This window comes from Ipomoea triloba, chromosome 14 (assembly GCF_003576645.1).
Source record: "Ipomoea triloba cultivar NCNSP0323 chromosome 14, ASM357664v1".
NCBI lineage: Eukaryota > Viridiplantae > Streptophyta > Magnoliopsida > Solanales > Convolvulaceae > Ipomoea > Ipomoea triloba.
The window spans coordinates 15,830,311-15,852,703 of NC_044929.1; the positions used below are offsets into that span (position 1 = coordinate 15,830,311).

The following is a 22,393-nucleotide window of genomic DNA, read 5'->3' on the forward strand; positions in this document are numbered from 1 at the left end:
CATGATAACTCCCTATCGCTGTTTGAATACGAAGAATTGCACGAAATGGGTGAGTAATTTGTTGCAGGGAAGATGCAATTAGGGTTCGCGATGGAAAATGCGGTGGGAAGAAACCAGGAAGATAGCATATATAACTAACAAACGGTGGGAATTGCTGGGGAGACTGAAATGACTATTATGCTCTCAAAGTAGACGACCACTTAACACCCCAATAGACGAAGGACCAAATCGGACAAAAAAACAATACTAGAGGACTTAATTAGCCAAAAATGAAAGTCGATGACCAATTTGGTACTTTCACCATATTCGATGGACCAAAATGGTAATTAACTCTACTTTTTAATTATGGTCTACGTAGATGTGTGATCCATGGTCCATGTAATAATAATTGATAGAAATGGCAGTAGGCCAAATGAAAAAGCCTAAAATTCAAGAACCCAATACTTGAAAAGTCAATAAGAACGACTATTGGCAAAGGCGGCGCAACCCAAGTCCAAGCTCTTGTTTGAGTCAAATTTTACTATGTACCATGGTTCAAAACTGTGTTGTTTCTTTTAATGAAAAAAAATGGCACTCGTTCAATTATTTTGGTCAATTAATTTTTTATGACATATTCAGTTTCATTTTATATGCACTGTAGTTTTATTGCATCACAACTAAAGTATCATTTTTATTTAACTATAGTTCTATTTGACATTATACACTCAATATGTGAGACATGTTATTGAATTTTATTTTATACACATTGTATTTTTGTTGCAACACCACTAAAGTATTATTCTAATTCAATTACGATTTTATTGGACAATATATACACTCAAATATGTGAAACTTGTTATTCAGTTTCATTTTATATACATTGTAATTTCATTACAACATAACTAAAGTATCATTTTGATATAACTATAGTTTCATTTGACAATATACACTTAATATATAAGACATGTTATTCAATTTTATTTTATTGTGAGCACATCATAAATATGAGATTAGTAACAACGGGTGCTTCCATTACTTTTTACTTAAAAGAAAACAATGATATTTTTAGATCATAGTTCACGTAGTTGTGCCATGGTCCATTGTATTGTCATGATCATATTTAGAGTGTAATGATGTATTTGGCACTTTATGACTCCCTAAACTCAACTCATTGTAAAAAGTATATATATGTTGCTCAAATTGAACATATATAAAACTATCAAATGTAAAGAATTATTCAATCTTTTGAATATGTGACTAATCTTATAATGTTATAGTCCAGACAAATTTTTAAATTTAAAAAAATGAATGTAAAAAATGAAAATTTGAAAACATTAGGTAAATGGTATCTTAGGATTTACAACAAGATAATATTAAATGTCTAGTTTGTTTTTTTTTTAAGGTGACGTTTGGTTCAAATTATATCAAACCCTAACAGGGCGTTTGGTTGGGAAGAGGGAATTAGGGTGGAAAAGAATTGTATTTCAATGGAATTGCAATTCAATGAATAAAGTAGGAATTGAAATTACAGTGTTTGCTATGCAGAAATAAGACTACAGGGAATTGAAAAGTAAGAAGTGACGATGAGTAATGTTGTAACCTTCCAATTAAACCCTAGAAGGCTCCTCCTTCTCTCTAAACTCTTCGCTTCTTCTTCTCCTTGGCCCAGCAGCCGCCGCTTCCACTTAAGCGGAGGCGGCGTTTTCTCCTCTTCACGATTATCGTCTTCTTTTGCTCTTTTCTTTCTGCCTCTCCTCTCCATTTTCGCTTCCCCCATCGCCGTCCACCACACCTACGATCTCGCACTGTCACCACCGTGTTCTTTGGCTATCGTTGTAACACTGCGACTCAGCTGTACCGAACAATCGGAGTAGTTACCGCCACACCTAGACTAAACCCAATCACATACAGATAAGATTCATTCTAGATGCACAGGCTAAAGACAAGGAAACTGTACTATATCATCATGACCATCATAACTCGATATATATATTCATGGCATCAACAAAAGAGTAGCTAAACTAGCCACTAACAAGTACCGAAGTTTAGTTACATCCCACCAAGAGAGTTTGAATTAGCCCCGACCTCATTAGCCATCTTAGCACTAGCATGGCTACAAAAGATATATATACACAAAAAGAGATCAGACTTGACTCCCCACCCTAGACACTACCTAGTCTAACGAGTGGTACACCGGGCCAGTGTAGGTGCCCCAAACGAAATGCCACTCACCCTCGAACCGGGTGATGTGGTCCAGAAAGTTGTAGGTATTGATATACATCATCCACTCGTCATGATACTCCGGGGGACTCGGGTCCCACGGGTAAGGATAGCGAACAACAAACTCGAGAGGATCACTATCGGGTAAAACCTCTATGGGGTAGAACCCATAGCTAGCCTGAATAATGTCTAGAGGGCACAACGGTTCAACAGGGACTGGTGACCAAACCGGTACCGCCAGTGAGACAGAAGTGGGCACAGGGTCGGGAGTACAAGTCAGCACTGGAGGATCTGGAGCGTAGCCGGGGGCGTACAAGTCATCATCATCAGACAAAAACTGCATGCAATCATCGTAATCTAGAACGGGGAACTCAAACTCCGATGGATCGGAGTCCGCTGGGCTGCATGAGCCCACACTAGATTCCATCTGATAACGGACACAATGAAGTGTAGTTAGCACGACGGCTAAGTAAGGAAATCCATTGTCACTCGAAAGTAAACAAAGGTTTCAAAAACAACATAATACTCAGAAACTGTAAACTTTACCCATCAGTTGCAATCTACCTGCAATCAGATTATCAACAAAAGAAAGTATAGCATAGTATATGAGTGATATCAGCATATAACGCTTTCATTTCCGAGAATTTCATCATTTAACTCAAAATAGTGAGTTCAACAACACACACACTATACTGTTCAGAACTCGTGACATTTTATTCTTCAATCTAGTTACGGAGTAACTAGATTTTCATAGTTAGTAAAATTTTACTTAGTTTCCACCTGGATAAGTGTAAGGCATACTTGGAATATTTTCAAGCACCTTGGGCCGCGGCACTCATGCCTCCCGCAGGTCAACATCTCAATAACTTTGGGGCCCCGGCTGATAAGCCTCCCGCAAAGTCAAACGTCTCAATAACTTCCGGGCCCCGGCTCGCAAGCCTCCCATGAAGTCAAACATTTCAATAACTTTCGGGCCACGGCTCCCGCAGGCCTCCCGTAAAGTCAAACATCTCATTAACTTCCGGGCCCCGGCTCGCAAGCCTCCCAAGAAGTCAAACATTTCAATAACTTTCGGGCCACGGCTCCCGCAGACCTCCCGTAAAGTCAAACATCTCATTAACTTCCGGGCCCCGGCTCGCAAGCCTCCCAAGAAGTCAAACATTTCAATAACTTTCGGGCCACGGCTCCTGCAGGCCTCCCGCAAAGTTAACATCTCAACAACATTATCCAGAAACTAAGGTTTTCAAAACATTCTTTTTGTCTTTGGGTTTAATTAGTATATTCACGTGATGACTCAAACGATCATTCTTATCCAAATATATCTCCAAAATACACATAGTTGTTAATGACTTTTCACCATGAAATTCCAAGTAGCAAGGGTCACACTTGTTTCTTAAAAACACAATTTTTCCCAAATTAATGAACATAATGTACAAAATAATATTTGAGCTTTCAAAAAAAAAATTGACTCCGTTGCCCGTAGGCCTTCCAAGCATCATAACATTCAGGAGCAAAAACATCGGGGAAAAGTTCAGTCGAAAACGGCTCCGCGTCGCGCGGGCTCGCGGTTACCCGCAGCGGCCGTGGTTGCGTCCGGCCTTTCGGCCGTGACGCCGTAGTCTCGAACATCTGCGGACGCGCAGCAAACGCGCGTCCGTGGTGGCGTCCGGCCTCTCGGCCGCGACGCCGAAATCCTGGGCGCCAATGGACGTGCGGTGGACGCGCGTCCAAGACTGCGTCCATCTGATTCAGCCAACTTCGGGCAGCAAAAACTGGGTTGTAACGCCCCGTTTTTCCACTATTTTCACAAGTATAAGCCTCAATGAACGTAAACCAACATATACATGCATAAGTTAACTATGAACATGTTTACAAAAATTATCAAAAATCAAGATGTAGTCTTTTGAGCCAACTTGTAGATCCATAAACTTAACACATAAATTTTCACATAAAATTCCTAGTCACATAATTTCCTAGCATTTGATCACCTTCAAGTGACTAAACCAACTTAAGGGATTCCTTACCTCCCAACTAGATCTTTTCAAAACCGTAGAAAGGTGGTGATCTTCTCCTTCAACCCTTTCACCAAAGGTCCTAAACAAAATCACCATAATAACAACATTTTCATAAATCCTTAGTTTAAACTTAAGTTCTAAGAAGGATTCTAGTCATATTAACCGAACAAATCCAAAGTTTTTACCTATTATTGAGCACTTGAGTTGAAGAGAAAGCTAGGGAGTTCTTGGATCACAATGTAGAAGAATAAGATTTTCTTCCTCTTCTTTTTCCTTCAAATTTCGAAAATGGGAGAGAGAATGGGAGTGATGGGAAGTTAGCTTGAAGCTTAAGGCACAAGTATGATCATCCCATACTTCTTATGACAAACCCATTAATTAATTACCATGTGGTAATAAGTGTGTCACTTGTCAACTCCCCATGGTAGATCTTGAAGAGTAGAATTTATTTGCCAGTTTGGGATTAAATCAGATAAAGGTGCGGAGGATTATAACTTAATTCGGGAAAATTTTAACACCAAAATTATTCTAAAAATAATCCCGTCATTAACCACTAAAATCGGGAATTTTTCGGTCTCCCGCGAAATTTAGGTACGAAGGTCCGTAACAATTTCACTCTTACAGTCCATTTAAATTTCTCTTGAACTAAGTAAGAAGTTCAGGCTTAATCGTATTGTACTTAATAATCCATTTTCTAGGAAAATTTGAACTGTAAGTAAATCCTTAAAATTTTCGGTTCGTGACCGGTACGTAAATCGCAGCTTATTAATAACTTAGTCTAAAAAAAAATCCTTTTGAAGTACCGAAAGATCTCCTCATAAATGTCATAGCCAAAAAAAAAATTTCGAACCCTAACTTGGCCGGAATAACCGAGGGGTTACAATCGCCGCTCCTTTTCCTTCCCTTTCGGCGTTCTTCCTCTTCCCCAGCTTCGGATCTGTCAAGAAGTACATCACCACTGAATAAGGAAAAGAAGGTTTTGGGTTTTGCAAAAGGTGAAGTAGGAAGGAGTGGTTTTTTTCTTGATTCAAAGCAGTGTTGTATTTTATTAGTAAGTTTTGTTGCTATTATACCTTTCGTTTATTTATCGAATTTGTTGCTTCTCGCATCTTTAAAAAGTTTATTCCCTCTCGCTTCTTTTGCGAGTTTATTCCCTCTCGTTTTCTGGCGTAGAACGATAATTGGTCATGGCGTATGTGAACCACAAAAGAATGAAGATTGATACTCGAGTGGTGTCAACGACTTTTGAACTAGAGTATGCCTTCGTTATGTTTGACCAAATTACTATTGACAGTAAAGAAGTTTGAAGTGCTCCTGTCGATTTCAGCTTCAAATTTGTGAAACAGTCTGCGATTCAAGTTTTCGATAACATTGTTAGGAAATTTGTTTCTATGTCTAAATGTAAGGAATGTTTGTCCATTCCTTTAATCTTTCTTGTAAACGTTTCCGCTTATGATTCAATGAATTAGTCTCGAGAGATTATTATCAAAAAAAAGAAAAAAAAGTAAGAAGTGACAAAATGACTAAAATGTCTTTATGTTGTGGTAGATGTTATAGTAATAGTAGTAGTAGTAGTAGTAATAGTAGTAGTTGTAGTACTAGTAGTAGTAGTAGTAGTAATAATAATAATAATAATTCATTCAAAAAAAAAAATAATAATAATTATTATTATTTCAAAATAATAGTAATAATAATAATAATAATTATTATTATTATTATTATTATTTCAAATTAAAAAAAAAAGACAAAGGGTATGAGAGGAGGGGCAAAATTGTCTTTACACCAACAAATTGCCCCTCCTCTCCACCGAATTGCAATTCATGGGGGGTACCCCATGAATTGCAATTCATCATTTTAGTTTGGGAATTCACTGAATTGCAATTCCCTCAAACTACATCCAACCAAACATGTCATAAATGATATGAGCATGATTTAATTAAAGGAACTATATATTCTCAACAAAAGAAAAATCTTTGAAAATATAGTTAAATAAAATTTTGAACTTTATTTAAAAAAAAAAGTAATTAGACAATTAAATTTTAAAAAATTACAATTAAACACATCAATTTATCATGTTGGTGCATCTGAGTCCAATAGTTGGTTATTCGTATGTCAAAATTGTCTAGCACTATATTGAAATTAAAAATTAAAAATAGAAAAATAAAATAAAATGCATTTATAATAATATTTTAACAAATTAAAAATTGCTTTCAAAAAAAAAAAATTAAAAATTAACAAAATATGATATGTCAAATATTTATTTATTTATTTTGAAAACTTGAGTTCAAATATTTAATTGTATCCTAAACAATATCTTTAAAAAAAAATCATTGATTTGAGCCGTTGATCTAAATTTGATCAACGGCTCAGATCTAACCTCATCTTTCACCTGGGAGCATTTTGGCACAAGTTCTCACCTGAGGAGTGGTTCTTACATGATTAGGATATATATATATATATATATATATATATATATATATATATATATATATATATAGTTGAGTGTCTGCTTTGCCCTTTTTCCCTTGTAATTTTTTGATGACATTTACGAGAATCACATTATCTTCCATTTTTGAAATGGCATAAAAACATTGATTGAACGAAATGTTTGTTAATGTCTTGGGAACATAGAGATTGGATATTTAGAAGAAACGTGTAAACCTCCAAAAACTGGGAGTTGCCTTTCCAATCTAATCAAAGTATTGTCTGCAAATTCCAACAGATCTCTCTCTTCTCTTCTCTTCTCTTCTCTTGGTTGTTACAGCTCGCTGTCACTTTCTTTGCTCCCACCACATCATCTGTAAGATATTGTATATCGGTATGATTGGCGGAGGGAGGAAGAACGCCGGCGGTCGAGCAGTGTCGCCATTTCTGCTGGTACTTATTTCACTGGGATTCTTCTTCGCCACTTACAATTTAGTGACGCTCCTCATCCACCAGCGAGGTGCCGCCGGCGCTGCAGCCGGTGCTTCTGACTTGTCTTTTTCCGGATGGAGGCTCGGCGATAATCCGAAATTCCACGTCGCTCTCACGGCCACCGATGCTCCCTACAGCAAGTGGCAATGCCGGATCATGTATTATTGGTACAAGAAGATGAAGGAGTCGCCTGGATCAGATATGGGCGGTTTCACCCGCGTATTGCATTCGGGCCGCCCCGATAACCTCATGGAAGAGATCCCTACTTTCGTCGTCGATCCGCTTCCCGAGGGCCTCGATCGGGTGAGAATTTAATCACTTCTACTTTATGAATAATACAACTACTCTTTAAGTGCTTACATTGTTCTTTTTTTTTTTTTTTTTTTTTTTTAAATGACTATACTGCTAGTAAATTATGCTATGCTGGATTCATTATAAATATTCTTGTATGTGTCATGGTCAACACTATTGAGTTTTCTTTAAAAATAAAAACTATTTGTTCACTAATCACTATCCCAACAATAATGTTGCATGGTCAACACTATTGAGTTTTGGCATCTCAAACACCTGTAAGTTTTGAGTGAAGAAATATATGTGTTTGGTTTCTTCTTAAGTACCAGTTGGTTCTGGCTTCCTATTTACTTGAAGACATCTTTAAGTTTGAATTCTTTTCTTGCTCTAAGAAGCAATACTTCCCTTAGGTTTGTTTACACAATTGAATGTTTTGTGCAGGGTTACATTGTCCTGAACCGACCTTGGGCTTTTGTTCAGTGGCTGGAGAAAGCTGTGATTGAGGAAGAGTATGTCACTTGTGCTCGGAACTGCAAAATTATTTTTATCTCACATGCTTGATCTTAATGGTAGTACATGCTGACTGATGCAGATACATTCTAATGGCAGAACCTGATCACATATTTGTGAATCCTCTGCCGAATTTGGCTGTTGGAGGGCAGCCGGCTGCATTCCCCTTTTTCTACATCAAACCTGCGGAGAATGAGAAAATCATAAGAAAATATTATCCATTGGAGAAGGGCCCTATAACTAATGTTGATCCTATTGGAAATTCTCCAGCAATAATCAAGAAGGTAAGGCTACTCATCAAAAGAGCATGGAATAATATGTGAAGGCCACAACATGGTATCTAAAATTACTATATGCAGTGATTTACTAAATGCTCAGAAGATTACAAAAAAGATAAACATCCCCAGTGCAGACTTGCAAGGGAAGGAGCTGACTCTTGCAAGAGCAATAATTTTAATCCGAATATTATGCAGGCAAAGCTAATTCACCATTTTATGAACCTCTGATCTTCAGGCTGTGGCTTTACTGATTTCGTAGACTATGAAATACATTTTATGACTCATTATTATGTGCATTGTTATCGTAGTCATTTGTTCCAAATTTATGTTATTTCCTTCCATAATCTGCTGGCCTCTCGGATTGCTGCAGTCAACTCTGGAGAAAATTGCTCCAACATGGATGAATATTTCTTTGAGGATGAAAGATGATACTGAAACTGACAAGGCGTTTGGTTGGGTTCTAGAAATGTGCGCTATATTCATACTCGGGTTTTTTCCACTATTAAATGCCAACTTATCCTGGCAGCTTTTTTATTTGCCTGTAATATATCTGTTCTTCAGGTATGGCTATGCGGTGGCATCTGCCTTGCATGGCGTGAGGCATACTCTCCGTAAAGACTTCATGCTACAGGTTTTTGAAGAATAACAACATTTTCCTTTTATTGTTATCCTCAATCATTTGCTTACTGAAAAAAGATAAATATATATTTCAGCCCCCTCTATTATTTGCTTACTGACAAAAGATTGATATATATATATATTTCAGCCTCCCTGGGACCTTGAAGTCGGCAAAAAATTCATCATTCACTATACATATGGTTGTGATTACAATATGAAGGTCACAGAGTTTTGATCATCCTCATTATGATACTACCTAATTTACTTTTTAGTTCCATCATCTGTTCAGCTTGCTTTCACTTAGCTTGATGAAATAAATATACACGTCCTTCTTACAGTTTTCCTCACCTGGGTCATTTTACTCGTGGCGATGATTTAACAGGGAAAATTGACGTATGGAAAGATTGGAGAATGGAGGTTTGATAAAAGATCTTATCTTCAAGGTCCTATACCAAGGAACCACCCTTTGCCTCCTCCAGGGGTTCCTGAAAGCGTGGTATGTAAACCCTTCTTCCAGTTCACACCCAGAATATGTTTAGAGAACCATGGAACTTAACAAAATTAACCCGAAAGCTGCATAATTGAAATCCAGTACATTTTATTGACACTTAAAAAATTAACTAACTTGCATTGCCATATCACCCTCACCCAATAAAAAATAAATAAATGTGGATGATGTCCTTTAGCTTTATCTGTTGTAAAAGCATAGCGGCAGTGGTAGTGGATATGCTCTCTCTCTCTCTCAGAATATTTCTGTTAGAAAGAAAGCATTAAAAATATGAAGTTGGAGCCTAAATAATAGAATCCTCCTATACATTTGAGTTTAAAGCTCGAATTATATCACACCTACCTAGATATATACTGAACTCCTCTTGACATGAGGGTATGGCATTATGATGGGTACTTGGGAGTTGGGAGATCAGTGAATGCTGCAGCATTGTTTGAAGTCCAGCGATGTTTGAAACATGCACACACCCCCACTTGGAAACAAGAAAAGGAGGCATTGTCTCAAGAGCACTGTTAAACAAACATGCGTGATGTTGCAGGTGAGGCTAGTGAAGATGGTGAATGAAGCAACTTCAAATATTCCTGGATGGGATAGTGACTAAAGAATGTCTCCTCTAACTGTGAGAACCGTTCGCCACGCCGGCTGGTTAAGTCTTCAGGCATTCATTGGTCTGTCTGTGAGAGTGTGGAAGGGTGGGTGGTACATCAAGTTAACAGAAATCTATGAAAAATATATTGGTTTTTCGTATCATCTTCGTTTTACACATTTCACTTGCCTTTTTCTTTTTTATTAAAAAAAAAAAAAAAAGAATACATCCTAGTACTAGTTCCAATACCAAAAGCACATCCTTTTTTTTTTTGTGTAGAGATCTGCTTGTTGATGTTAGAATTTGATTTTATTGTAATCAAATAGCAGTTTTGATGTCATTAGTGATCATAGCCGCCACAGCTCTTCAATTTTGTATTGCTTTCGCAACATAATACCTAATTTTACGGAAGTTTGCCAAGGTTTCATTTTGATGTCCAACTAACTATGAAGTAAATTTTTTGTTTTACATTTGATGACTGAAATTTCAAAACTAAATTCTAAATCAGTTTTTGTGTCACGATATGGATTCATTTGCTTATTCCGAATCCAACTAGGAATGGAAGAAAGGAGGCAGGAGCATTCCGAATTAGCTCAAGTTTGTTTTATTTTATTTTTAAAATTTTAATTGGAAAGATATTAACAAATTTATATATTAATATAATAAATTATGGAAATCAGCATTCACCAATCCAAAAGGCTACTTGAAGCTTTTTTACATTTTGAAAGCTCAATTGCATTTCTACAAAGAGTTCTTATTTCTATTCATTTAACTATAATTATTCGACGAATAATAAGCTTTACACACCCCAACCAAAAAAATTAAATTAAATAAAAAATAAAAAATATTTTCTATAATTTTCTATCTACTAATTTTCTATACTGGTGTCCTGATCCTCATTCTAGCAGGTAAATCATAAATTATAAGCAGGGGAGTAATTAAGGATTATCCAAAAAGGGGCCATTACTGCTAAACAATAATTAAAATGATGCTTGAAAAATCTTAGTTAAGACGGATGATTAGAGGCCAGAAAATATTTACTGGTTTAAAACAAAAAATCTAATACAACAATCTGGGCCTCAGCAAACAAAATATCCTCAGCGACTCCCCTTTGTAATTGAGTCAGAAGGTCTTTTACTGTATCTCCTAATTTTACTCTGTTTTCTTGTTTTCTATAGCTTCTTCGCCTTCTTCATCAACTTTTTTCGACTCATCAAACTCCAGCAACTGCACAAACAGAACCACCCAAAACAGTTTTGAGCTCAAGTAACCAAACAAGACTTAAGAAGAATCAAAATGCATCATAATCACTCTTTCTAATTTCCATAACAATCTTTCGCCATAAAAAAGAGGTGCGTGTTAGTGTATGGGTCGAGAGCGAGAGAATTAAGTTCACAAAAGTTTGTACTTTTTCTTTTCCAGTTTATCTGCAGGTGTCAAAAGATAGGGGAGATGGGATTTGAATATGGGAATAACAGCAGTGTTAAGGGCTTAGTCGATCACCAAGCTAAACCCTCAATGCGAAGTGAGGTACCAAAATGATAGAAAGTAATATAGAAAGAAAAGATGGATATACACATACAGGTTTAACATCCCCGTTCCAAAGGCAATGAACAGCCAAAAATCCAATAACAGCTGGAACAATGTATAACAGTGCTGGCTGTAATAAAAAAGAATAAAAGTGGAAGTCAACCAATTAGATACTTAGAAGTTAGAAAAGGTTAGAAGCATTATTGCATGTCTATTAACACGAGAATGTGGAACTGTAAAGGCTCATTTCGAACACTCACCTGTGCAGCTTGGAACCAGTTCATGACAAAGATGGTCAGACCCAAACCGACTGTGTACCCGACAAATGAGCTTGTGAAGTACTGGCTCTGCTTCCCTCTAGAGACATCAAATCGGAGTGCCAATGCCACAAAAATTCCTGCATAGTAGGAGCAATGAACAAAGAATTGTAAATAGGCTCAAAACTATTGCAGCAAATGAACTCATTGCAAAACAAAGCTAAAACTATATTCATCTGCTGCATAAAAATGACAAAACTAGACACAGAGACTACTATCTACTAGTAAAAATGGTTACGAAAATTTATGGAATGGGTTTTATTGCAATCTGACAAATGAGAAATTATAGATGAATGAAAGCTTCAAGCTTCAACAGTAGAATGGAGGTTATACCAGGTATTACAATATCCCCAAGGCCGAGCATTGAAAATGGACGTTGAGAATCTGCTGTTGGGAATAAAAGCTGCATAATTTGAAACATCAAACAGTTAGCACATTTGTATTGAACACATCACAATAATCAACTAGAAGTAGGTAAAAACAAATAAATATTACAAACCTTTATGGGAGCATCAAATGACTTTGCAACACTAACCATCACAGGGGTAAAAAAGACCCAGAAAATATCATATATAAAAAGTCCAGCCTGTAATTAAGAACCATGACAAAACATAAGGTCAGTCGCAACTGCATAGACTAGAATCCAAAATAAAGCAAAGCAATTATGGAACCAGATAGTTCACTTAATACTCAATGAAAAGGTTACATGTCCCTCAGAAAAAGACACATGATGAGTCATGACAAACATATAATGTGTGGGTGGCTGCTGGTGGTGGGGGGAGTGTAAAAACTGACACCTTAAAAAACTGTACAACTCAAAATTACATGATCCTAAAGATAGAATTCAAGATTAATTCTCACCAAAAGAATGGCACCAGTCTTAAATGAGCCAAGTGAAAGCATTTCTATTCCCTGAAAACAAAATAGAAAAGAAAACACATCAAATAAGCTAGTCAAAAAATATAATGACAGAAAAGAAAAGGCTATGGCAGAGGTGTTATTTATCCATTGAAGGGTGCCACAATCACATTTTGAAAGCTAAGATATCAATATCATATATCCACACCATTGACATCTAGACATGTAAACTTCTTCAGATAGACAACTAGATCGACCATGAGGTCATCCGAATATTAGAGTACAGACAAACATGCAAAGTTACTTTATTGCCGGATATACATAAAACTAAAAAGGAAATAGATATTTTTTTATCAGGTAATTTACAAAAACACCCTACTCCAGGGGATGCATAGATAATACTCTATGAAGTATACAGACCAACCAAATGGCACTTCAGATGCACACCAACCTGGATGCAGAATGCAAGCCCCAAAATGTTGTTTGCTAGCCAATGCTTTTGCTTTGCATACCATGCACAGAAAATGGTTCCAGGAATTGCAGCAACAATCTGAGATCTCGTCAACTCTACATCTAAAGCTGCAAAAGAAAAGCAAAAAAATAAAAATAAAATCATATTGCATAATGTCAGCAACAATCTGAGATCTCTGTCAACTCTACATCTAAAAGCTTCAAAGGCACAAAAAATTAAAATAAAATCATGTTGATAATGTCAAAACAGATCAAAAGAAATTTATGGAAGTAGCATTTCAGGGGGTGTGAACCAAACTAGGTTGGGTTTGATATATAATGATTTCATGAAGACAGGATCAAAATTGTCATTGACAATTTTGAACTATTGAACTCATGATTCATGAGCTAGATCATCACTGAAGATAAAACAAGTACAAGCTAAAGTTGGAAACACATTTGATTATAGAAGCAAAGTATCACCACACAGAAAGCTCCAATATCTCGTCTCTCCCTCCAACTTAACAATCTTTAAACAAAACCCCAAAAACAGCACTCTTCAATAGAACAATATCATATTTAACAACTATATTTCATGTGTCTCTTTTATAGCCAATCTATGTCAATAACCACAAATGAGGCATTAGACTTCATTTGTAGCAACAATTCCTTTGTTCTATTTAGAATTTGCTCTACTCTTTTCCCTCAAACTTTTCCAAATCTCTTCTATGCACTATTAAAGTGGAAAGTCAGTAAAAGTGATTTACTTTGATGTCAGTGGAAACCACAATATCCAAATTAAACTGTAGAGCTTGCAATGAGGTTTGCAAGTAAGATATATCTTTAAAGCTACAAATCATAAAGAAAATGTCTGATTTACAAATAAAATTAGGAGGAAAGTTCGAATTATATTTACCATCTTATAGAAAGAGAAATGTGTACATTCATATACATATCAAAGAAATATTATGTAAGCCTACATCAAATATGAAGTAGGCTTGTTGCTTTGGACTTCACATGCCTGCAAATCAGCAACTAAGAAATTTTGGCATTACTTTGTAGGCTGGCATATGTATCAAATGCGTGATTGTTACAATAGATTCCCCAGAAAAGTGACACCCCTTAGCTTCAGCCTACACTAGCATATACAGTGTTCTAATTCACAAGTAGTTAAGCTACCACAGAAGGCAGGATAAATCAGCAGTGGTGTTTAAAATAAGCAGCCAGTAAGGCTGTATGAAATATGTTCCATTAAGAAAACTACCTGGACATCAAAGATGAATACAAGATCCTAGGTCTATAAGACAGCTAAACTTTTCAGAAAGAATATAAGCTTAACCACAAGGAATCTTACAGCGAACATATGGAAAACGCCATACTATGGGATCTTCATTCCACTTTGTTGGCAAGAAACGCTTAATTGCAGGTAACAATGTTGCTCTACAGAGTGTAAAAGACAAGAATTGTGTTTGATATCATTCATGTCAATAAAATGAATTATTAAGCATTAGCAAAATTGATCCATACTAAAAGAACATACGAAAGGGCTGCAATGCCGAGTACAAAGAAGTAACATGTCAGGACAGCATTAACCAGGTCTTTAGACAGGAACTTAAAAAGCAAGAACAATGACAACAACATTGCACTTCCAACTAAGGGAAATCGCATGGCATGTTCATTAGACATTGTCTCCTACAAATAAAAATAGCAAATGTTTAGGCATCATCATTTATAAAGCTATCATAAATCCTAGTTTTAAAAAAGTAATTAATTAATTTTATTTAAAAAAAAAAAAAAAAAAAAAGGCCACAACATGGGGGCCAGCCAAACATACCGAAGGTGGAGTTGGTTTAACAGATCGGTAGCATCCAACATAAACTGTGAGGCAGGCTGTCAAAATGACATTCAGATTTGGATCTATCTTTACCACCAGTGGAGCCAAAGTTAAACCTGAAACAGATCCAGAAATCAACATGACTATCAGTGAAAGCATAATGATCATAACTAGCTTTCTATTATTATCACAAATAATGATTATACCGTCAAGTTGACATCAGGTATTCTGGCCTAAAAGTTATAAAATAACTAATGCTCCAACTACCTAATCTTGGAAATTTTTTCCTGATTGACTGAACATGCATTCACTATTACAAGCTTCCATGGCCTCTTTGTAAAAGAGAGAAAAAAAAATCCAGAATTGTATATGCATACACTTGTTCATTATTTTTAAAGCAAAGCAAAAGGCCTTGCCCTTCACTCTAAAATATTAATTTCCTCAACACTGTTTGCTGTGATGATCTCAACAAGCAATTAAAGATAACTAGATTTTAGGCTTTTAGCAAATATAGAATTATTACTCAAAATTATTAAAATACTCATTTCACTAATTTGGCACTCCAATGGGAAAACATTTTGAATTTGAATGACAAAAAAAATGTATGTTTTAGACACCTGACTTTAAGGCCCGTCAGCTTGTTAAGACCTCTACTTTTCTTGCTTCTCATGATAGAGACCGGGGGTCACCGGGGTGGGGTGGTCAGTGTGAGTATAGTGTTAATGTGTTTCCTTTTGTTTTCCATTGTCTGGACACTGATGGCAAGGTGGCCAGTGCTGTTAGCTTTTCTATGGGGAAAAAGAAAACTTACACTTTTAAAACACCTTAGATAAGAGGGTATATGTGATTTTACCCATGTTAGACAAATTTTGACAGAACATTGAGCAAACACCTTGAGCACTGGGTCTTAAGAAGTAAGGATCTTGATAGGTTACAAGCCCTAAGCCCCTAAACACAAGTAGCACTTTCTCTATCTAAGCCCAATTAAAATTTTACAGATGAAGAAATAACTTCCAATCTCTCATGATGGTCACTGTCATTTTCATACAAAAGAAAGGAGATTTTGCCATTTTTTGTCCCTCATGTTTCTGACTTTGATGGTCTTACCCCTCATATTCAACATTGTTCAGTCAACATTCCATCTGTTCCCAAAGTTTCCCATTGTTAGTATTTGACACTAACATCATCAAAAGTGGACTAACAAGGAAAACTTCATACACAATAAGGACGTTGACTGGGTACTTTTAAAATTGTAGGAACCAATCACAGGAATGGTAATTTTTACATAGTAACTAATATCCAGTATCCACACATGTTGGGCAATGTGATGAGACTATGGGCCATTGGGTATGGTGTTTTTTATGTTCCACCCTTAGATGGGACACATCAATATGTGTGGCTCTCCTTTGGCCTTTTGCAATATGAGTGATGGAGGGACTAATGATGGGAAACTAAGTGAACATTGGGAAATGGAAATGATGGTTTGACAGTTTTGAACTTAGGTTGAGACCGTCAAAATCAGAGACATGAAGGACCAGAAATGAAAGACTAGAAAAGAAACAAAAGGGGTAATGTCTAGCATAGGGATCTAAATCCAAAAGAAAGCTCATTCTACCCAATGCAACATTACAAGCTCAAGAAAAAGGCAGATTTGACAAAGGAAAACTCCAGAATATTTTGGCACATCATAGTTCAAAACTATCACTGCACCCTTAAAGCCCATCTGTGGTGCTCTAGTAATTCATCCAACTATATGGTGCTCTAGGATTCATTTTTCTTTTCAGAGTGATGTGGCCCAAACTGGCCAAGCAATCAGCAAATTTGTTGTTTTCATGAGGATATGGCAAATTCCCATCAGCTATCCCTTCTTTACCAACTCCCTACAATTTATGAGACGGATTCCATACTCCAAGGACCATAGTTCCATTCATGCAGGAAAGTATGCAACTCCAACTGTGGAATCCATGGCTAACATGATGCCAGAGTAGCCACTTGAGAAATTACATAACTGGCTACTTAATGTAACCTCTGATTGAGTATATCTTTTAAATTTTTTTAACTTTTGAATCTTGGATTATTTTAAAGATAAATGGTAATTTACTATGTTTGGCTATACCACTATAGTTAATTACTCAAAAATAGAAATCAGACCCTAAAAACAAGGCAGGCTAATTTTTCAACCATTTGTTAGTAGCAAGATGGTAGAACTGCCAAAAGATTTTAATAATTGATCCAAATTCTTCCACAAGCACAATTGCAAGAATCAAACTCATTCTGAGTGAGAAATAGACCTGTTAAAAGTATATTTGCCAGACGCTCGTTATTCTTCATCCTTACAATGTTCAGGATCGCGCACACTTGCCCTTGTCCTTTTCTGCTTCACCGTCTAGGAAGAAGCTCTAGCACATAGCAAACATTACATTTCATAATTAAAATGAGAATTTTGAAGTAGAAGAGCGCCATGCCATAAAATCAGTGAAAAATTAGATAAATGAATATCCATTATCCATAGTTTTATGATTCGATTGTGGAAAATATGCAATCTTTACCCAGACAGTGAAAGTCCGCAACGACAATCTTTTCTTTTTTTTCAAAAAAAAAAAAAAAATCACATTACGTAGATAGTGATAACCAAATCAGGATCGAATTATTAAAGAATGGCAACAATTTCTTCAATCAGAAATGTAACTCAAGAAAAAAAAAACAAATTGAATTAATAAAAAACAACAACAAATAGTAATCTTCTTGAAATGAAAATCCCTAAAAATAAAGGCTTCACCTAAAAGAAGTGATGCGCGTGAGTCTTCTCTCTCCGGAGAATTGGATGTACAGATCGGAGAAACGACAGCGTAGACAGATTTGGAACGCCCTCCGGGGTTTAACTAAGAGAGAGAGAGAGAGTAAAACAGTGAAAGCAAGAGATTTAATTCGGCTTCAGTTAATAGTCAAAACCGTAGAGAGACACGTAGGGATCGTCACGGTAGCCAATGAGATATTGCCATGTCACGTTGGGAAAATATCTTTGGAGGATGTGTCTGACGTGGATTTCATGAGTCATCACACTAATACAAGCTTTCATGGGTGGACCCTGATTATGGGCTTTTAGAAGCTGAGCCCAATTTATGCATAATTCGCTACTTTTTTTTAGAGTTAATTCTTTTATTATAGATTTATAGATGGTAAATAATTTTTTAAATTTTTTTTTATCAAAATATTCACTTTTTGTCCTAATATTATTTTGGCATAACTATTTTTTTATCATTTTATAAACAAAATAATTTAGATATCATTAAATACAATGACATTTTGGTATTCAATTATGGATTTTTTTAAAAAAAACCTAACAAATATAGCAGTTCAATTTAATTTGTATAAAAATGATTGAAATATCTTTGTATTGTATAAATTTTTTTCTATCCTTAATACAATTCTAGCTACTTATTATTTTATAGAATCTCCAAATAATAATATTGATGGAAATTACACTATAAATATTTTCATAACCTTAATACAATTGTACAAGAAGCATGCATCCTTATTTCTGCAAATAATAATATTAAAATTGCACTATAAATACTCTTTTAATCGTGAACAATTTTTCGCTGGTATTTCTGTTACTTCTCCTTATCGTTGACTAATGGAGTATGTTTTCGTCGTCTTTGCTTCCAACATATCCCCCAAGACGATCAAAGAAATTCTCTATAAGGTTCTGCTTGATGCTTTGTTATTTGTCAAGGGAATATCAACGCTTCACATGACAATGTTGAACAAGTTAGTTCTCATTAAATACATTTCTTCCTCTTTCAATAATATTTTGTCAACCTTGCTTTTCGTAATAGTTAGTTTCATCTAGGGCATAGCACCATTGGAAGCTACATCTTCGTCAAGTCTAGAAGTTATTTTGGTTGATGAAAGCACTCCCATCAGCAGTCTTTAAAGAGAATAAACGTGTGGAAGTGTGTGTGATTTAGACTTCTAGACACACTTAGTTGAATTCTTGTGGAATGAACTTAATGACTAAGTTCCACAAGCCTTGAATAATCAGTTTAACTTTGCAACACGCGGAGAACTAGAGCGACGGTAGTTCGGTTTGCAATTCGACATTCAAACAACTAAGTTCACAATTTTGTCATGAAATCTTAACAACATGGGAGTACAGATCTTTCAAGTATTCTTTTGATAAAACCTTGTTTATTAACAATCTCCCCCTTTTGTGTTTAGGTATAGGTGAAACAGATAATATCAAGAGGTGTTGTTATTGATTTTTCAGAGGAAAGACAAAGAGAGATATGCTAAAATGGAGAGATATTCGGATGATCTTTTGTTACCCAAAAATGAAAACTGACTTCTGGTGGTGATAAAGCTGAGAATGTAGGCAGTTTCTCCGGGACACGTTGGTGAACGCGACAGTCGTGAGGAGTCGCTAGCCATTTTGTCATACTCCTCTTATCTCTAATAATGATAGCTTAAGAGATAAACTCTAAAGATTCTCAGCTTTTAAAAACATTAATATGAAAATTATGGAAAATTTAAATTTAGCGAATGCTATAATCTGATCAGTATGTGTATTATGTTTAGAACTAGTTCTGAGATATAGTACTCATACCTAGTTTAGATTTTAAAAGATTACCTCCACCACAAGCCGAGGAACAAACTTCCAACCCTGCAAGTTTCAACATCCCTAGTTGGTTTAACCCAGTTACCGATTGGAGATCACTTCAGAACTTTCAATATCAACTGCACTTAGAGCAGATGCAGAAATTGGAAGAGATTGCAAGGGAGATCAAAGACATCAAGAGAACGTGAAGAGAAGGGAGCACTTGAGAAAAGAAAAGAAAAATGATGATGATGATTTGTGTTGGATAATTCTGAAACTATGATTGTGGACAATCTTTTTATTTTTTACTTTTGTTTATATTTTGGTTATATTACTGTTATGTCTTGTTTTGCACGTTTCGTCTAGCCAAAGACGTTAAACGTGGCGCTTATGGGAGGTAACCCACAGATAAGGAGAAGAAAAGACCACTCCACACCATCCAAGAAAACCAATCTTGAAAGGTATAATTTCAATTCTTCATTTATTTACCTTTACTCTAACCAAAGTTTTGAAGGGCAAGCATAGACTGCAAAAATTTTAATAGGGATGCACATTGTGAGTACTTCTTTTATCCCTTTTTGATGCCTTGTTGATTTGACTGCTTTATTTCCTTGAATCACACATGAAGAGTTGCATAAATATTGTTGTGTCGGATGTGATCTGATTATTAGAATTGTTTCGGCCCAGTTCACACTTTTAAGTGTGGAAAAGGGGAGTGTGTAGAACCCTTTGAACATATATCCTTTTTCCTCCGTTCCTTATGGAAACATCGAGGACGATGTTTACTTCTAAGTGTGGAAAGGGTGTATGTCTCTTGAAATAGTTGATTGATTGAATGATAAGGTTTAGGAACTAGAGGGCGTGTCATTGCCAATACTATCTAGGAGGATTCCTAACCTTGTGCCAAAATTGAATGTTTTAAATATGCTTTGGAAATTACACTTTGCACCAATTTGCACAATTTGACCCAAAATTAAAAATTTTTATGTGTGTTTGCATGTTCTTCACCTTGTATTTTGTTTGGACCTCAGTCAAGGATCACTCGAAGTGGGAGTGTGAATTCTTTGAGTTTTAGAACGATAAGAATTGCGAAACCCGGAAATTGAACTAATCTTAGCAGGACATGGGGCAAAAGGTGAGCCTATAAGTGAGCTTAGAGTGAAAAATCACTTAATCCCTAGAAAAAGGCATGAGGGGTTGATATGGAGAAAAGTAAAAAGGCAAAAGGCCATTCCTAGAGATAAAATCGAGGTGAGCCATCTAGTCTGGATACGGGGTAACCATTGCACCGTCTTCGAAAAATCATGGAGATCCATGTGAAGTCGGTTACCCCGAAGAGATCCTGAAAGATGAGAAAATAGAGAGGAAGTGAACCGCTTCGCTAGGATTCAGGCACCCATTGCACTGTCTTCGAAAAAGCATGGAGCTCCATGTGAAGTCGGGTCGCCTGATGACGTTATCCTAGGAAGTGAGAAAATAGAGTGATCGCCCAAGCCATGGCGATGAGCGGTCCATGTCCCTACCCTCACTTATTTTTATGCAAAGGGGCTTTGGCGTGTGGTTGGAAATTGGCTGAGGGAGGCACATCGTTCCCACTAGTCGGATTGGCTGGAGGCCCCTAGAAAATACAAGGTGAAACCCTTTTTGACACTTGCATGCTTGAAAGGTGTGAATAAAATTTTTTATGTTATAACTGTCTCCTGAGACCTAACTTCCTTAGCATATTTCTTACATTTGGTTGGCATGAGTTTAGCGGTCTTGGTAGATAGTGTAGGGAATTTCACCCACTCAACTCCGAACACCCACACATCACTTGATCAATTAACAATGAAGAAAAGAACTATTCTTGGTGCTTACATGATTAGAGATTAGTAATGTATGCTTGCTTGAGGACAAGCAAGGTCTAAGTGTGGAAAATTTGATAAGCACCAAGAATGGTACTTTAAAAGGGTCTAAAATGGATTAGAAATGAAACGTTTTGCCATCCGATCACAACAATTGCATGCATTTTAGCTCAGATGTGATTATAATCTTCAAACATCAATTCTAGGAAAGATTTTAGGTAATTTGCAGGTTGGAGAGGGATTTGAGGCTAAAATAGAGCAAAAGACAAACGAAGTCACAATGCAGTGTTGTCCCACGCAGCCTCACACGCGTGTGGCTGGGCGTGGAAACTTTCCAGTAGCTTCCCACGCCCACCACCACGCGTGGTAGCGTGCGTGGTCGGGCCAAGGGCCATTTTGGGAAATTTGTTCCCCTTTGTCACCTGTATAAATCCCTTTTGCCCTAAACCTAAGGGAGGAAGCAATTTAGAATAGAATAGATATGAAATTGTAGAGGGTTTTCTCCCCTCTTGGGGGAAAATTCCTTTTGTTCTAGGTTAGATCAGATATAAGGGCAAGGAAGGAGATTGGAATTTCAAGAACCAAAGTGTAAAGATCCCCTCCTTGAGGGTGGTAACTATTCTCTCCAATTCTTAATCTAATATTTGTTTCTTTGAAATTTCCTTTCTTTTTCTTGTTTCTTTAGTATGTTAGAGTAGATTAGAAAGGGGATTGGTGGCCCCAAAGTTAACCTATGTGGATGTTTGATATAATTGCTAGTTGAATTGTGAGTTTCTTGATTGTTGGATGATGATCTTGTGTGGATGATGTTCTTCAAGCTTTGTGCCTTTTGTGGCCACATTAGGTAGCAAACCCAAAGGAAGTGAGTGTGTGCGCGATAGCGGCCACTCATGAGTCTAACTCACCCACATCTCCGCTCTTAGTCCGAAAGGACGAGATCCGAGAGGAGTGGTAGACAAAGTGTTCGATGAAATGCCCCAACCGAATGAGGATGTGGGAGTCCAAAGTGTGATGCCACTTGGTGGAGTGCCACGAACTCCCT

At 36.5% G+C, this 22,393-nt stretch overlaps 2 protein-coding genes across 2 annotated transcripts; one reads left to right on the forward strand and one right to left on the reverse strand.

Moving 5' to 3' along the window:
- The first annotated feature begins 6,810 nt into the window (after window positions 1–6,810).
- Window positions 6,811–10,348, forward strand: LOC116003559 (hydroxyproline O-arabinosyltransferase 3-like). The gene is made up of 8 exons (XM_031243454.1): window positions 6,811–7,433; window positions 7,863–7,930; window positions 8,014–8,215; window positions 8,580–8,677; window positions 8,771–8,840; window positions 8,976–9,047; window positions 9,210–9,323; window positions 9,874–10,348. Exons 1-8 carry the CDS (start codon window positions 7,035–7,037, stop codon window positions 9,934–9,936), a joined length of 1,086 nt encoding a protein of 361 aa, XP_031099314.1. The 5' UTR covers window positions 6,811–7,034; the 3' UTR covers window positions 9,937–10,348.
- Window positions 10,349–10,866: 518 nt separating this feature from the next.
- LOC116005192 (signal peptide peptidase) lies at window positions 10,867–17,821 on the reverse strand. The gene is made up of 12 exons (XM_031245449.1): window positions 17,690–17,821; window positions 17,202–17,309; window positions 14,911–15,026; window positions 14,617–14,768; window positions 14,431–14,516; window positions 13,078–13,205; window positions 12,630–12,680; window positions 12,268–12,354; window positions 12,102–12,171; window positions 11,712–11,848; window positions 11,504–11,581; window positions 10,867–11,148 (listed from the first exon to the last, which is right to left on the reverse strand). The coding sequence occupies exons 2-12, from the start codon at window positions 17,239–17,241 to the stop codon at window positions 11,074–11,076; spliced, it is 1,020 nt and encodes a 339-aa protein (XP_031101309.1). The 5' UTR covers window positions 17,242–17,309; window positions 17,690–17,821; the 3' UTR covers window positions 10,867–11,073.
- Window positions 17,822–22,393: the final 4,572 nt, after the last annotated feature.

Coding starts and splice junctions, on each gene's coding strand:
- LOC116003559 (XM_031243454.1), top strand. CDS start 7,035: ATGATTGGCGGAGGGAGGAAGAACGCCGGCGGTCGAGCAGTGTCGCCA. Junction 7,434..7,862: donor TTCCCGAGGGCCTCGATCGG/GTGAGAATTTAA, acceptor TGTTTTGTGCAG/GGTTACATTGTCCTGAACCG. Junction 9,048..9,209: donor GTTGTGATTACAATATGAAG/GTCACAGAGTTT, acceptor ATGATTTAACAG/GGAAAATTGACGTATGGAAA.
- LOC116005192 (XM_031245449.1), bottom strand. CDS start 17,241: ATGAAGAATAACGAGCGTCTGGCAAATATACTTTTAACAG. Junction 14,517..14,616: donor CTCGGCATTGCAGCCCTTTC/GTATGTTCTTTT, acceptor TACACTCTGTAG/AGCAACATTGTTACCTGCAA. Junction 11,849..12,101: donor TGGGGATATTGTAATACCTG/GTATAACCTCCA, acceptor CCTACTATGCAG/GAATTTTTGTGGCATTGGCA.